Genomic DNA, 14,276 nt, shown 5'->3' with positions numbered 1-14,276 from the left:
ATACGGCTTTTAAAAATCAATCTAAATTTTATCCAGCCCAATCAAAGGGACATCATATAGATTCATTTTTTAATACTGTAAATAATGAAATTAGCACTTTAGTAAATAATTTTAAAATATGTGATATTAAACAGAATTTAAACAAAAAGGAAAATTTAGCGTTAAAAATGTTGAGGTATAATAAAGAACTAATTATCAGGCAGGCTGATAAGGGAGGAGGGGTGGCACTACAGAGCCGAGTAGAGTATGAAAAAGAGGCATTTAGGCTCTTGAATGATACGGCCTCATATAAAAGATTAAAAAAAGACCCGACCCCAGAGTATCAAAGCCTGTTAAAAACCCTCCAAGAAGATGCTTTGTCCCAATCTGTTATCTCCGAAGTAGAATTTTCTTTTTTATATCAAAGTCACCCAAGATTACCAATATTTTACCACCTTCCTAAAATCCATAAGTGTATTAAAAAAAACCCTGGAAGACCCATTGTCTCAGGGATTCAATCATTGACCGCGAACATGTCACAGTACGTAGATTTCTTTCTACAGTCTTACGTAGTAAAATTACCGTCCCATATTAAGGACTCTACGACGGTACTAAATCTGTTTAAAAAATTTGAGTGGAAGAGCAGCTACAGGTGGCTGACATGTGACATTAAAGCCCTCTATACCAACATTCCCCACACTAAAGGCCTAGATACTATTGAACATTGCCTGAAACAGGACAATCAATTACATCCCTCAAATAGATTGTTTATATTGAAGTTTATTGAATACATATTACAACATAATTATTTTATGTTCCTCGCAGACTTCTACATACAGGTTTGTGGTACAGCTATGGGCACACGTTTTGCCCCTAGTTTCGCAAACCTGTATGTGGGACACTGGGAGGAGCATTCGATATGGGTCAATAATCCCTTTGCAAAAAACATCATCATATGGAAACGCTATATAGATGACGTCCTGGTAGTGTGGGATGGAGACGATGCATCAGTACAGGAGTTTGTGTCATTTATTAATACTAATGATTACAATTTAGAGTTCACGCACCAAACAGATAATACCACTATTAATTATTTAGATCTAAAGCTAACATCGAGTCAAGGAGTGGTGCATACAGAGACATATTTCAAGGAGGTTGACACAAACAACCTGCTGATGGCATCAAGCAACCACAAGGACACCTGGATTAGAAATATCCCTGTGGGCCAGTTCATGAGGCTTAAAAGAAATTGTAGTGATAACAATATATTTTTAAAACAAGCAGATTTAATGCGTAACAGGTTCATCGAAAGAGGTTTTAATTCTGACTACCTGGACAAAGAGTTAGTAAGAGTAAAAAATATGGGCAGGGAGAGTATGTTGTCACAGAAAGTAAAAAAAGTGGCAATTAGAGCCACTAAAACAGTGGATGTGGCTTTTGTGACTAACTATAACTCTGCATATAAACACATTGAGAGGGTGATTTCAAAGCACTGGTGTATCCTTAATAGTGATCCAGTGTTGGGTGATTTTTTTAACTGAAAAACCAAAATTTATTTATAGAAAAGCCACAAATTTGAAAAATACTTTGGCACCAAGTGACATTGGGAAGAATATGTTTTTAGTCCCTAAAACAAATTTGTTGGGCCACAAACCTATAGGTAATTTTAGCTGTACCAAGTGTTCCGTGTGTAAATATATGAATACCAATAGTAAGACCTTTGCTTCTAAGAAAACACAAGAAGTTTTTAGAGTAGAGGATTTTATTACATGCAATTCAGTGTACATAGTATATTTATTGGAGTGTTCCTGTAAACTACAATATGTAGGAAGAACAAAACGAAATTTAAAGGTACGAATACAGGAACACATTCGGAATATCAAGAATGGTCTAGAAAAACACAGTGTCTCTAGACATTTTTTAACACATCATCAAAAGGACCCTTCGAGTTTGACTTTCCTGGGCATAAAACATGTTGCAGTAGATAGGAGAGGAGGTGATAGACTCAAGGCCCTCTCGGCCCAGGAATCCTTCTGGATACATAAATTAGACTGCATGGTTCCAAAAGGATTAAATGAAGATCTAGACGTATGGGCATTTTACTGAACTTTTTATAGACAAATATATTTAATTTTACCATTTGATTTTCAGACTAGTAATATCACCTCACAACACTAGATGTCGCTAGACTCAAAGTCCATTGAGCAGGTAATGGGTAATACTATTAATTGAAGTGTATTAATTGAAGTATGTTATATGTTTAATGATTTTTTATGAATATTAACTAAGATGTTTAACCCTGTTTTCTCTTTTTTCCTGTTTTACAGAAATGACGTTTTTAATTAAGTATGTAATAAACTGATTTTATATTTTGCCTTAAACTGTATGACCGATCCATTGTCCCGCCTCCAACTTCGAATGGGCAGATTTCATTCGCTAATTGCCAAATTGGCTGACCAATAGTGGCAGCTACATGTATATTTAAAGATGGAGGAAAAATCAATGAATTATCCCTGATGAAGAAGCTTTTCAGAGCTTCGAAACGCGTTGGATAGATTGAGAAGGCTTTGGCACCTTATCCTAGCCCTCAAATAGTATTTTTAAAGTTCTTTATGATTGCGGATTTTGCACTTGGAGCTGCTCCATTGATCGCGACCTAGCGCGGCACCTGTGACGTCACGGGAGTGCGCGAGCGCCGGAACTATACACCACGTGGACTGTGTGGTGTTCCGAGTGCAGGGAGAGACTTCAGGCACTTTTGTGCAACACGGAAGGAAGGACTGGAGTTACATAAACCTCCGGTTTGACAACACGAGCCCAGCAGTTGCCACAGCCAGTGGGGGAATTCGAAACAGCTCAAGGGCTGCAGCTGCCACCCACGGAAGTCCTGAACGAGTGAGAGACACCGTTGATATCTTGCAGAGAACAGCTGCCGCACCAGAGGTCTTCATTCCCCTACCCAGAGGGTCTTCATGTGGTAACATTGTGCTGATGTTTGCACAGAAATGCTTTAATTGATCTGCATTGATGTACGCCTAATACTCACCATTTTTAACACAAATACAATTTGTACTTAATTTACTTCACTATTTGCGTTTTGCGCTTTTCTTTCTGTTTTTTCTCTTAGTGTTTTGAGTGCCGAGCCACTCTTAGATATAGCAGCATACGCCATCACAAATATATGGTTTGAATTTATACTATTATCACATAGTAACACATATAATGCACAGGATTGTTTAACTGCACTTTAACACAATATTGTGTAACACTATTATATAAGGGGGATTTTGGGTTGCGCACTTATATATTTTTTGTATTCCCAGAGGAGGGGCTGTGGGTAGATAGGCAGCCAGGGAGGAGAGTCAGGAGCATAGCAGAGCAGCTACAGGTTGGCACAGGGCCAGGGCAGGTAGGATCCCTACAGGATAGTGACATAGCTCTTTCCCAGACTTGGTTGACAGGAAAGCGACGGTCTGTGCTGGGTAGCTGGTCTTGTGAGGGTGCAGAGACGTGCCAGTCTCTGGGCAGTGTGCAGCCTGGTCTGCAAAGGGGCCCCTTCACCATGGACTTGGTTCACCAGGCACTGGATGGGGGGGAAGAGGGAGGCAACAGAGAATGCCCGGCGGCCACGGTGAAGCCCTGCTCCGCAGGATCTGGACTTCACTATCCACTGTGGCCAGGACAATGTACTGGACAATGCCGGAGGACAATTTTGCCAGGCCAATCCCTCAGGACTTTTTGAGTGCTTCAAGGGCGCCAGTGGTGTCCCAGTGCCAGGGGAGGCAGCACAGAGCTGGGGCACCAGGCACCCATTGAGCAGGGGAGGTGTGACGATAGAGAGGATTTGGCCCGGGATTAAAGGGGTTACACCCCCATTTGGCCACCCTCTACTCTCGTCAGGGAAGCAAGGGGTTAACTGGACTGAGGTCCAGTAATGTGTTTTGCTTTGCTTCAATACCCAAATGTTTATTCCCCTGTGTAAATGTATCGTGTTATACCAGTGACTGCACCACACAAACACTGGAATCCATCTAGCGGCTTGAGTCGGTGATGCAAAGGCGGCTTTTCAAAGTTGCTCTGTTGCGAATAACAGAGCAACCGGCTTAATTTTTGGAGCCAGGAAAGTCTGCCTATTCCATATTTTAGCGCCTTGACGGGAAATGTCTGAATTTAAAATAACTGATGAAATCAGTTATAAAAACATAATAGATTGCTGTGAGTGTAATAGTTCCCTTTTCAGATAGATGTCGCCTTAGTAAATTATTAAAATAAGTTTTGGCACTGCCTTGTCATTTCATAATACCCTGTCCCCCACCCCTAAAGGCGTTATTTTTTCTCCCACCGCTACATGTTAGGTCGGCGTACGTTTTTCCCCGTCACGCCAAGCACAGAGAGGATAAAACAGAAAGAACATAGCGGTCACACGGGAGATACCGTTCAGCTCGAAGGGTTTACAAATCGTTCATCCCTCATTATTACGTCACACTTTCATACTGGATATCGCCGCCCCGTATTATAAAAACTGAAATATGGCAACCCTAAGTACAGAGTAAAAGTAGAGTATCAGGTCAGATGCAGGGACAGTACTGAAATGTGAAGTACAAACAGGGGCAAGTGCCAATGTGAGTAACACAAAGATGCTGAATAAACAGGAGAGGGATCGGGTGCAGGAAAAGTACTTGAGCCCACATTGCAATCACAGAGACAGCTGACAGGGAAGGCAGCCTTTACATGGAGCTGCGCAGCATCCTTACACAGATATAATGCTTCTGACCTGCAGCTACTTTAAAGAGTCATTGAAGCAGCAGTAATAATTACTAGTTAAAAATATAGTGATAACAACAGCTTCATTCCCAAGTAAAGCCCCCCAAGCACTGAGGAAAGCGTGTGGAGTATTAAACCATAAAAAAGATGCAGTGCAGCTGTTTTCAATGTAAGCAAGTGGATAATTAGAGGTGTACTGGATTAAAATGAAAGGAGAGTTACTGTACCACACATACAACAAAGACAGGCGTCATTCAGCATTTCAAATATGTCCATATGGACACGTTAACTCCCTTTCAAGTCAAAGGGAGTTAACAGCAGACCAGATGTGATAACCCGTGGCAGCACTTGATGAATGTGCCCTATATATTCTGTAAAGTAGGCAGCAAGTAATAATCCCATGTCATTCTTTTCTCATGCGTTGTTTAGTAACGTACCGTGCTTGATAGTGCTGCTTTATAAGAAAAAGTAACCACATTAAAAACATCTACAAAGGATGATTTAAATAATATATATAAAAATACTTTACCTCATCCAGTTAGAACTCTTTTCTTCCCTTGCATCAATATACTCATAATCATTTTTACCTTTAGTGATCTGTTTTCATAAGAAAAAAGTTATATTAGTACATTCACAAGTGAATAATTTTTGATGGAAAGGTTTGATAACACTTTAGTAACTGTTACCCGACACTAAATACTGTGTGAGGTCAGAAACTGAATGATTAATGATGAACTAGCTGATATACCCGGCGTTGCCCGGGATTGCAGGGGCGGGAAGGGGGGGTGCATGAAGGGCGGTGTGGGAATGGGGGTGCGTGAAGGGCGGGGAGGGTGCGTGAAGGGCGGGGAGGGGAGGGTGCGTGGAGGGGAGGGTGCGTGACGGGCGGGGAGGGGTGGGTGCGTGAAGGGCTGGGTGGGTGCGTGAAAGGCGGGGAGGGGCAGGTGGGTGCGTGAAGGGCGGGGGGGTGGATGCGTGAAGGGCGGGGAGGGGGGGTGGGTGCGTGAAGGTCGGGGATGGTGTGCGTGAAGGGCGGGGAGGGGGGTGGGTGCATGAAGGGGGTGAAGGGTGGGGGGGGCGGGTGGTGAAGGGTGGGGGGTGAAGGGCAGGGGGGCGGGAGGGGGGGTGAAGGGCGGGGGGGCGAATAGCGGGAAGGGGGAGGGGTGCTGAAGGGCGGGAAGGGGGAGGGGGGGTGAAGGGCGGGGGGGAGCGTGGGTGAAGGGCGGGGGGGCGGGGGGGGCGAATGGCGGGAAGGGGGAGGGGGGTGAAGGGCGGGAAGGGGGGTGAAGGGCGGGAAGGGGGGGAGGGGGGTGAAGGGCGGGAACGGGGGGGGTGAAGGGGGGAGGGGGCTGAAGGGCGGGAACGGGGGAGGGGGGTGAAGGGCGGGGAGGGGGGTGAAGGGCAGGAAGCGGGGGTGAAGGGGGTGAAGGGCGGGAACGGGGGGGAGGGGGGTGAAGGGCAGGAACAGGGGGGAGGGGAGTGAAGGGCGGGAAAGGGGGGGAGGGGGGTGAAGGGCGGGAAGGGGGAGGGGGGTGAAGGGCGGGAAAGTGGGGAGGGGGTGAAGGGGGGTGAAGGGCGGGAAAGGGGGAGAGGGGTTGAAGGGCGGGAAGGGGGGGGCTGAAGGGCGGGAAAGAGGGGTGAAGGGTGGGAAGGGGGAGCTGAAGGGTGGGAAGGGGGTTGTGAAGAGCGGTGAAAGGCGGGAGGGGCAGGGGTGAAGGGCGTGGGGGGTGAAGGGTGGGGAGGATGGGGGGGTGAAGGGTGGGGAGGATGGGGCGGGAAGGGTGGGGAGGATGGGGGTGTGAAGGGCGTGGAGGATGGGGGTGGGGAGGATGGGGGGGTGAAGGGCGGGGAGGGAGTGGGGGGTGAAGGGCAGGGAGAGGGCGGGGAGGGGGCGGGGGGTGAAGGGCGGGGAGGGACGGGGGGTGAAGGGCGGGGAGGGGGCAGGGAGGGGGTGGAGGTTGAAGGGCAGGGAGGGGGCGGGGAGGGGGCAGGGGGTGAAGGGGCGGGGGGTGAAGGGCGGGGAGGGGGCTGGGGGTGAAGGGTGGGGAGGTGGCGGGGGTGAAGAGCGGGTGTGAAGGGAGGGGATGGGGAGCAAAGGGAGGGGGGGGGCGAAGGGAGGGGGTGGGGAGTGAAGGGAGGGGGTGGGGTGCGAAGGGAGGGGGTGGGGGGCGAAGGGAGGGGGTGGGGAGTGAAGGGAGGGGGTGGGGTGCGAAGGGAGGGGGTGGGGGCAAAGGGCAGGGGTGGGTGGCAAAGAGCAGGGGGAGGGGGGCGAAGGGCAGGGGGCAAAGGGAGGGGGTGGGGGGCAAAGGGAGGGGGTGGGGGGCAAAGGGAGGGGGTGGGGGGCGAAGGGAGGGGATGGGGGGCAAAGGGCAGGGGAGGGGGTGGGTGGCGAAGGGTAGGGGGAAGGGGTGGGTGGTGAAGGGCAGGGGGGCGGAGGGGGGCGGAGGGCAGGGAGGCGGAGGTGGTGGGGGGGCACAGGGGGTGGAGGGGGCGGAGGAAAGGGGGGTGGGGGGTGAAGGGCAGGGGGGTGAAGGGCAGGGTGGCGAAGGGCAGGGGGGCGGGTGGCGAAGGGCAGGGGGGCGGGTGGCGAAGGGCAGGGGGGCGAAGGGCAGAGGGGCGGGGGGCGAAGGGCAGAGGGGCGGGGGGCAAAGGGCAGGGTGGCGAAGGGCAGGGTGGCCACACACACACACACTGACTGACACACACACACACTGACTGACGCACGCACAAACACTGACTGCCGCACACACTGACTGAGGCACACACACACGCACACACTGAATGTGTGTGCGTCAGTCACTCAGTCTGTGTGTGTTTGTGTTTCTGCGTCAGACTCACTGACGCGCGCGCACACACTGCATGAAGCTGTAAAGGAGGGAGGGGGGAGACTGGATTGATGTGAATGGGGGACAAACAGAGAGAGGGGGGAAGAGAGAGAGGAGCGGGAACATTACATCCCGGGCAATGCCGGGTCTCTCAGCTAGTATATATATATAATCAAAAAATAAATAGACGATACCGTTCTGTGGCTAACGAAATGCTTTTATTTGTGCGAGCTTTCGAGATACACTGATCTCTTCTTCCGGCAATGTTACAATGATCAGTGCACCTCGAAAGCTCGCACAAATAAAAGCATTTTGTTAGCCACAGAACGGTATCATCTATTTATTTTTTAATTATTGAAGCTCGGCTAACACGGTACTGATACCTCTACATGTACGTGTGTGTGTGTGTGTATAATATATATATATATATATATATATATATATATATATATATATATATATATATATATATATATATATATATATATATATATATATATATATATATATATATATATATATTGTGGGGGCTCAAGGGTTCCCAAAAAGAGCTTGCTGGGGTTCTGTGTGTTTTGTTTACTATTGCGATCCATCACTTTTGTAATCTGGAAGCTCATATACCATGGACATTTGTTTCAATATCGTTTGCTGAGCTCTACGAGGATTCCTGGCTGTGGCAGTCGTTCCAGATGACCATCATCTCTTTTGAGATTGACGGACTCTACATGCTTTTACTCAAGCTACACTTGTGAGTGTGCCTTTTATGAATTTACTATTGTTGAGAATAAAATCCCTACAGAATTACGCTAGGTGGCACACACCTCTCTTCTCTTTCTGCTAGAAATTATCCAGATGTGGTTCATCATTTGAGAGGCTGCGGACAAGTCACATCGTTGGAATCACATGTAATTTGTTTTTTTTGTCACGGACAATTATGTGGACATTTTTATATTATTTGTGGTAATATTCTCACGCTTTTTAGTTTCAATTATTATGTTAACAGATTTATTGGTTCATTTTAATTAAGCACTATCACATTTTCATTATTTTTATATTTTTTGTCTATTTTTGTATATTTTCTATAGCTTTATACACCTTACACTGGGTTTAATTTTATCCTTTTTGAATTCAACTAGTGGATACATTGAGCAAGCGCTTATGTTTTTTTTCTCCATTATATTATAATATATATCTCCAATGTATATCACGAGTGCTCCTTTTTAAGGACATGCATCTCTCCACCTGTGTTGTTTGGAAGTTGGACACACACACGTGAAAAAGAAAGTACACCCTCTTTGAATTCCCTGGCTTTACATATCAGGACATAATAACAATCATCTGTTCCGTAGCAGGTCTAAAAATTAGGTAAATACAACCTAACATGAACAACAACGCGTGACATATTACCCCAGTCAGTCAGGTCCCAGTTACTACCCTGTCGCTCACATTTACCAAGCGGTGCACAACAGCTTTTCACTGAGACAGGGGAATTTAAGCTAAGAGTTTGGAACAGAGGCGTGACCAAGCCCCCGTCAGCGGTTCAGCCAATAAGGGCGAACCAGCCGCGTGAGGTCATGGCCATGCCCCTGCAAACACCCCCCCTCCCCCGCCGCAAACTCTCCCTCTGTCCCAGGACCGCAGATCGTGGTGTAGCACTATGCACGCGCTGCCCCCCCCCCTGCCGAGTGCGCGTGCTCCATTGCTGACTGTGACCACAGCTTTAGTGAGGGAGACCAACAGAGAGAGAGACAGCCTTTGATTTACCTCTCTCTTTTTGTCTTTTTTAGTGGATAGGTGTTATGATTAACATTAATTTAAGTTAGCGGTAGGTTAAATAGCCTAACAGAGCTTAAATGATATGGGTCTACGCATAAATATGACTCCAATGTCGGTGCGATCAGAGGCTGCGGACCTTATTGAATTAGACCCTAAAGTGAAATAAGCGGACAGGTATTCTTCCAGTCAAACACAGTTGTGTGCAAAAGAAAGTACACCCTCTCTGAATTCTATGGTTTTACATATCAGGACATAATAACAATCATCTGTTCCTTAGCAGGTCTTAAAATTAGGTAAATACAACATCAGATGAACAACAACACATTACATATTACACTGTCATGATTTATTTAACAAAAATAAGGCCAAAATGGAGAAGCTTTGTGTGAAAAACTAAGTACACCCTTACTGCTTCCACAGGAATTAAGAAGCAGGCAGGTGCTGCAAATCAAATGCCCTTGATTAATTGATCATCAGCAAGTGTGACCACCTCTATAAAAGCCGAAGTTTTAGCAGTTTGCTGGTCTGGAGCATTCAGGTGTGTGTTAACGCAATGCCAAGGAGGAAAGACATCAACAATGATCTTAGAGAAGCAATTGTTGCTGCCCATCAATCTAGGGAGGGTTATAAGGCCATTTCCAAACAATTTAAAGTCCATCATTTTACAGTGAGAAAGATTATTCAAAAGTGGAAAACATTCAAGACAGTTGCAAATTTTCCCAGGAGTAGACATCCCAGCAAATTCACCCCAAGGTCAGACCATGTAATGCCCAGAGAAATTGCAGAAAAGCCAAGAGTTACATCTCAGACTCTACAGGCCTCAGTTAGCATGTTAAATGTTGAAGTTCATGACAGTACAATTAAAAAAAAAGACTGAACAAGTATGGTTTGTTTGGAAGGGTTGCCAGTAGAAAGCATCTTCTCTCTAAAAAGAACATGGCAGCATGGCTTAGGTTTGCAAAGTTGCATCTGAACAAACCACACGACTTCTGGAACAATGTCCTTTGGACAGACGAGACCAAAGTGGAGATGTTTGCCATAATGCTCAGTGCCACGTTTGGTGAAAACCAAACACAGCATATCAGTACAAACACCTCATACCAACTGTCAAGCACGTTGGTGGAGGGGTGATGATTCATGCTTGTTTTGCAGCCTCAGGACCTGGGAACCTTGCAGTCATTGAGTTGATCATGAACTCCTCTGTATACCAAAGTATTCCAGAGTCAAATGTGAGGCCATCTGTCCGAGAGCTAAAGCTTGGCCGAAATTGGGTCATGCAACAGGACAATGATCCCAAGCACACCAGCAGAATACAACAGAATGGCTGAAAAAGAATCAAGGTGTTGCAATGGCCCAGTCAAAGTCCAGACCTCAACCCGATTGAAATGCTGTGGCTGGACCTTAAGAGAGCTGTGCATAAACAAATGCCCACAAACCTCAATGAACTGAAGCAACGTTGTAAAGAAGAGTGAGCCAAAATTCCTCCACAACGATGTGAGAGACTGATAAAGTTATACAGAAAAGCAATTGAATCATAAGGTATACTTAGTTTTTCACACATGGCTTCTCCATTTTGGCTTTATTTTTGTTAAATAAATCATGACACGGTGTAATATGTCATGTGTTGTTCATCTGAGGTTGTATTTACCTAATTAAGACCTGCTAAGGAACAGATGATTGTTATTATGTCCTGATAGGTAAAACCATAAAATTCAAAGAGGGTGTACTTTCTTTTTCACACAACTGTATATCTGCGAACGCTGACGTATAGCATGAGGACATACATGGCTCTGTGTAATGGGTTAAGAACTCATGTATACAGCTTACTTTTGTGCTAAATACAAATATTTCCCGTTATTCTCAATAACAATCTATCCAACACAGGCCCTTCGTGAATATGCAGTGAGAATGTCTTTACTTTGCTGAAGAAGAAAATGTCCCATTCATTTGAATAGAGCTGAACTTTTCAGATGGTAAATGCACTGATTTGAGATGTGTATAAACGTCACACCGTGCTTTGGGGCAGAGGATGCTGTGACCCACAAAATCCCTTTATAAAGAGACAGAAACTGAATCTTTAAAACAAAGTGTAGCAAGTTTTGGTAGCTGTGACACTTACTTCTTTCTTGAACTTACTGTTGCATAAAGAACAGATTGTGCTGTACCAGCACTGACAGGGTTTGAGGTGTCTTCTGGGAAACCCTTCAATTGCTCCTTATTTTCCTCACCATCAGAATGAAACATTGCTGCCAGAATCTGCTCATTCTTCTCAACCTCTTCACTACTTGAGAACTCAAGACATCTCTTGCTATTCTGTAGAAGTGTAGATGTACTTACTTTATATCATCCTAAAGTAATTACATATAAACTTTTACAGAATGGCAAGAAATGTCTTTGTATCATCCTAAAGACGTTTGTTCATTGAATTTAATTTTCACAAACCCGACATGTGATCTCATTCAATATGCTGTGACGCTTCTCTGTGTCAGTGAGATGTATGAGCTCCTTCTGTAATGATCTTTGTGGGTTTATAGAGCAGTAAAGCATTTGAATGAGACACAAACCATTTAATAAGCAATCAGGGTCGGCGACAGGGGGAGAGCTGCAGTGTCCCAGCTCTTCTGAGCTGCGGGTCCCTCTCTCGCCAAACCCGCCACCCCTCCCTGGTGCACCCAGCCAGCGCCGAAACCTGTTCCAACCCGGAAGTAAGGCCCAACTTCTGCACTCAGCTACGGGGTCCAAGTTCCCTTCCACCGCGGGGCCATTAGACAGTAGAGGTCCCCCCGGGGTTGAGTGAGAGATGGTGGGAGAGGGTGGTGGATGAGACAAAAGAGGATGAGGGAGGGAAGTGAGAGAGAGGTGTGAGGAATGGGGAGCAGAAAGAGGGAGGGGGTGAGAAAGGAGGGATAGAGAGACGGGCTGACCTGGCTTTTCTAGCCGGCTTGACTGATTTGCTTGCTTGGGAAAGTTCCCACGCGTTGATTGGCTGCTCAGTTTTGTGAATGAAATGGAAAATACTATAAGAACCTGTGAGCCAATCAGATTCGGAGTCCCCGGTAGTAAGAGCGCGGGCTTTTCAAAGTTGCTTCTGTGTGAATAGCAGAGCGACCGGCTTCGATTTCGAGCCTGAAAAGTCTGCCTCCGGAGCCTAAGTCCAGCTTTTTGGGACCAAGTCAGAATGCCGCAATGCTGCAGGAGGAGGGCCTTTCAAGGAATTGCCAGAGCCGGTAGATATGTACAATCGCCTCTGACAGCAAGTAACCGAATCCCTCTGAGTACCAAAATTGGACCTTTATGTATTTACCAGAACTTTAGATTGTTCCCAGTAATATATTCAACAAAAATTAAGATAATGAACCCAAGAATATTATATTTTGATAACATGGCACAGAGGTAACTATAAGGTTTGTTAAAATATCCCTTTACTGATATCCGTTTCATATTGTGCATGTGATTTAATATATCAATTAACAACCTTTTTGGTATTTCTGTGTATACCAATTAGTTACACACCTCCCTTCATTTCCATTGTCATGTGATATTGTTATATATAAGTCAGTTTGTGTCAGCTGTGCGACATGTTAAGTGTTACAAGTAAAGTGTCTGAAGTTATATTAGAGATGAATTGGAGGTGAATTAGAAAAGACCTGGATTCATCACTTCCTCATCAGCTCTGCATTTAAGAACTTACCTTCTATATGCTCTGGCAATCTATACCCAACTTTAAGACTATAACTTCATCATCTACAGTGTAACCGTCCATGCTACACTTCCCTCTCAGGCCTGATTTTATACATTTGCACTTTCAATTCTTTATTCCCTTCTCCTTTGCCCCCTGGAATGTCCGCTCTCTGACTAACAAGACTCTGGTTATACATGACCTCTTCTGCTCTCACTCTCTTCATCTCTTTGCTCTAACAGAAACCTGGCTCTCACAATATGACTCGGCTGTAGAGGCTGCTGTCCCCTACGGTGGTCTCTCTCTTTCTCTCACTCCACGCAGCACTGGCTGGGGGTTGTAGGGTAGGTCTCCTCCCGCTGCCAATATCAGCTCCACTTCATGCCTCCATCTGTCTCTTTCTCTACCTTTGAGGTTCACTGTCCAGATTTTCTATCCTCTCTCTCTGCAGTGGCAGTCATCTGCAGACCGCCTACCTATACAGCCTCTATCTCTACCTTTCTCTCTGACTTTGACTCCTGGCTTTCCTTCTTTCCTCTGACTCTCCTATCCTCTTACTGGGGGATTCAACCGTCATATGTCAGGACCCGCTGTTGTGGCCGTCCTCCTTTGGCACAGGCACATCCGTGAGATTGTCGACATTCTTTTTTCCCTTCGCCTCAACCAAGATGGTGAAAACAGTAGTCACAGTCGCCCGAGTAAAGATGGCCAAAGACAGAAGTGGCCTTGCTTCACCCTGAACTAAGATGGAGCCCAGTAATTGACTACTCCTTCCCTAGGCCTATATTTAGCAGCCGTTTGCAACCAGCCAGTGCCAGAGCAAGGTGTCTGTTCCCCTTGTGTCAAGCGTTTGTTCACATTTGTATCCTGATTGTATTCGACCTCGGACATCATATTGATGATCCTCAGTCTCCTGGCATCTCGCCTTCTTTCTTTAACCTCCTTCTTTGGCCTCCACTAATGGACCAATTCCAGCACCCACAAGGATGGATATATGGAGAACTGGGTGCTCCAGAGATGGTGGAAAACTTCAAGTATAAATGTCCAAAATAATAATTACGCAGGACTGATGGGCAAAATAAGTGACGGAGTGGGTATAAAGACTGTTATGTGTGAGTCACTAAAACACTAGTCTCCTGAAGGTAAGAAATAGGAGTGCTAAAAAACACCCTAAAGTAACCTCATTGGAGACCTCACAGTGTAATAAATAGTACTCATCTATAAAGATCACAATGATAAATACAATGAATCTT

At 45.9% G+C, this 14,276-nt stretch overlaps 1 protein-coding gene across 2 annotated transcripts in view; it reads right to left on the bottom strand.

Moving 5' to 3' along the window:
- Positions 1-13,922, bottom strand: part of LOC142475394 (uncharacterized) — a 31,911-nt gene extending 17,989 nt beyond the window's left edge. Inside the window, exons 1-2 of one of the 2 annotated variants that reach the window (XM_075581313.1) lie at positions 13,521-13,922; positions 5,273-5,340 (exon numbers count right to left, since the gene is read on the bottom strand). In XM_075581313.1, coding sequence (XP_075437428.1) covers positions 5,273-5,277 — 5 coding nt within the window. In that variant the 5' untranslated portion in view covers positions 5,278-5,340; positions 13,521-13,922. The remainder of the gene's footprint in view (positions 1-5,272; positions 5,341-13,520) is intronic. The other variant, XM_075581319.1, reaches the window with a different exon arrangement.
- Between the last annotated feature and the right edge of the window lie 354 nt (positions 13,923-14,276).

The sequence above is a fragment of the Ascaphus truei genome, chromosome 2, assembly GCF_040206685.1.
Source record: "Ascaphus truei isolate aAscTru1 chromosome 2, aAscTru1.hap1, whole genome shotgun sequence".
In the NCBI taxonomy this organism is placed as follows: domain Eukaryota; kingdom Metazoa; phylum Chordata; class Amphibia; order Anura; family Ascaphidae; genus Ascaphus; species Ascaphus truei.
Note: the sequence above shows the minus strand (reverse complement) of the source record. Positions and strands in the feature narration are given on the sequence as shown.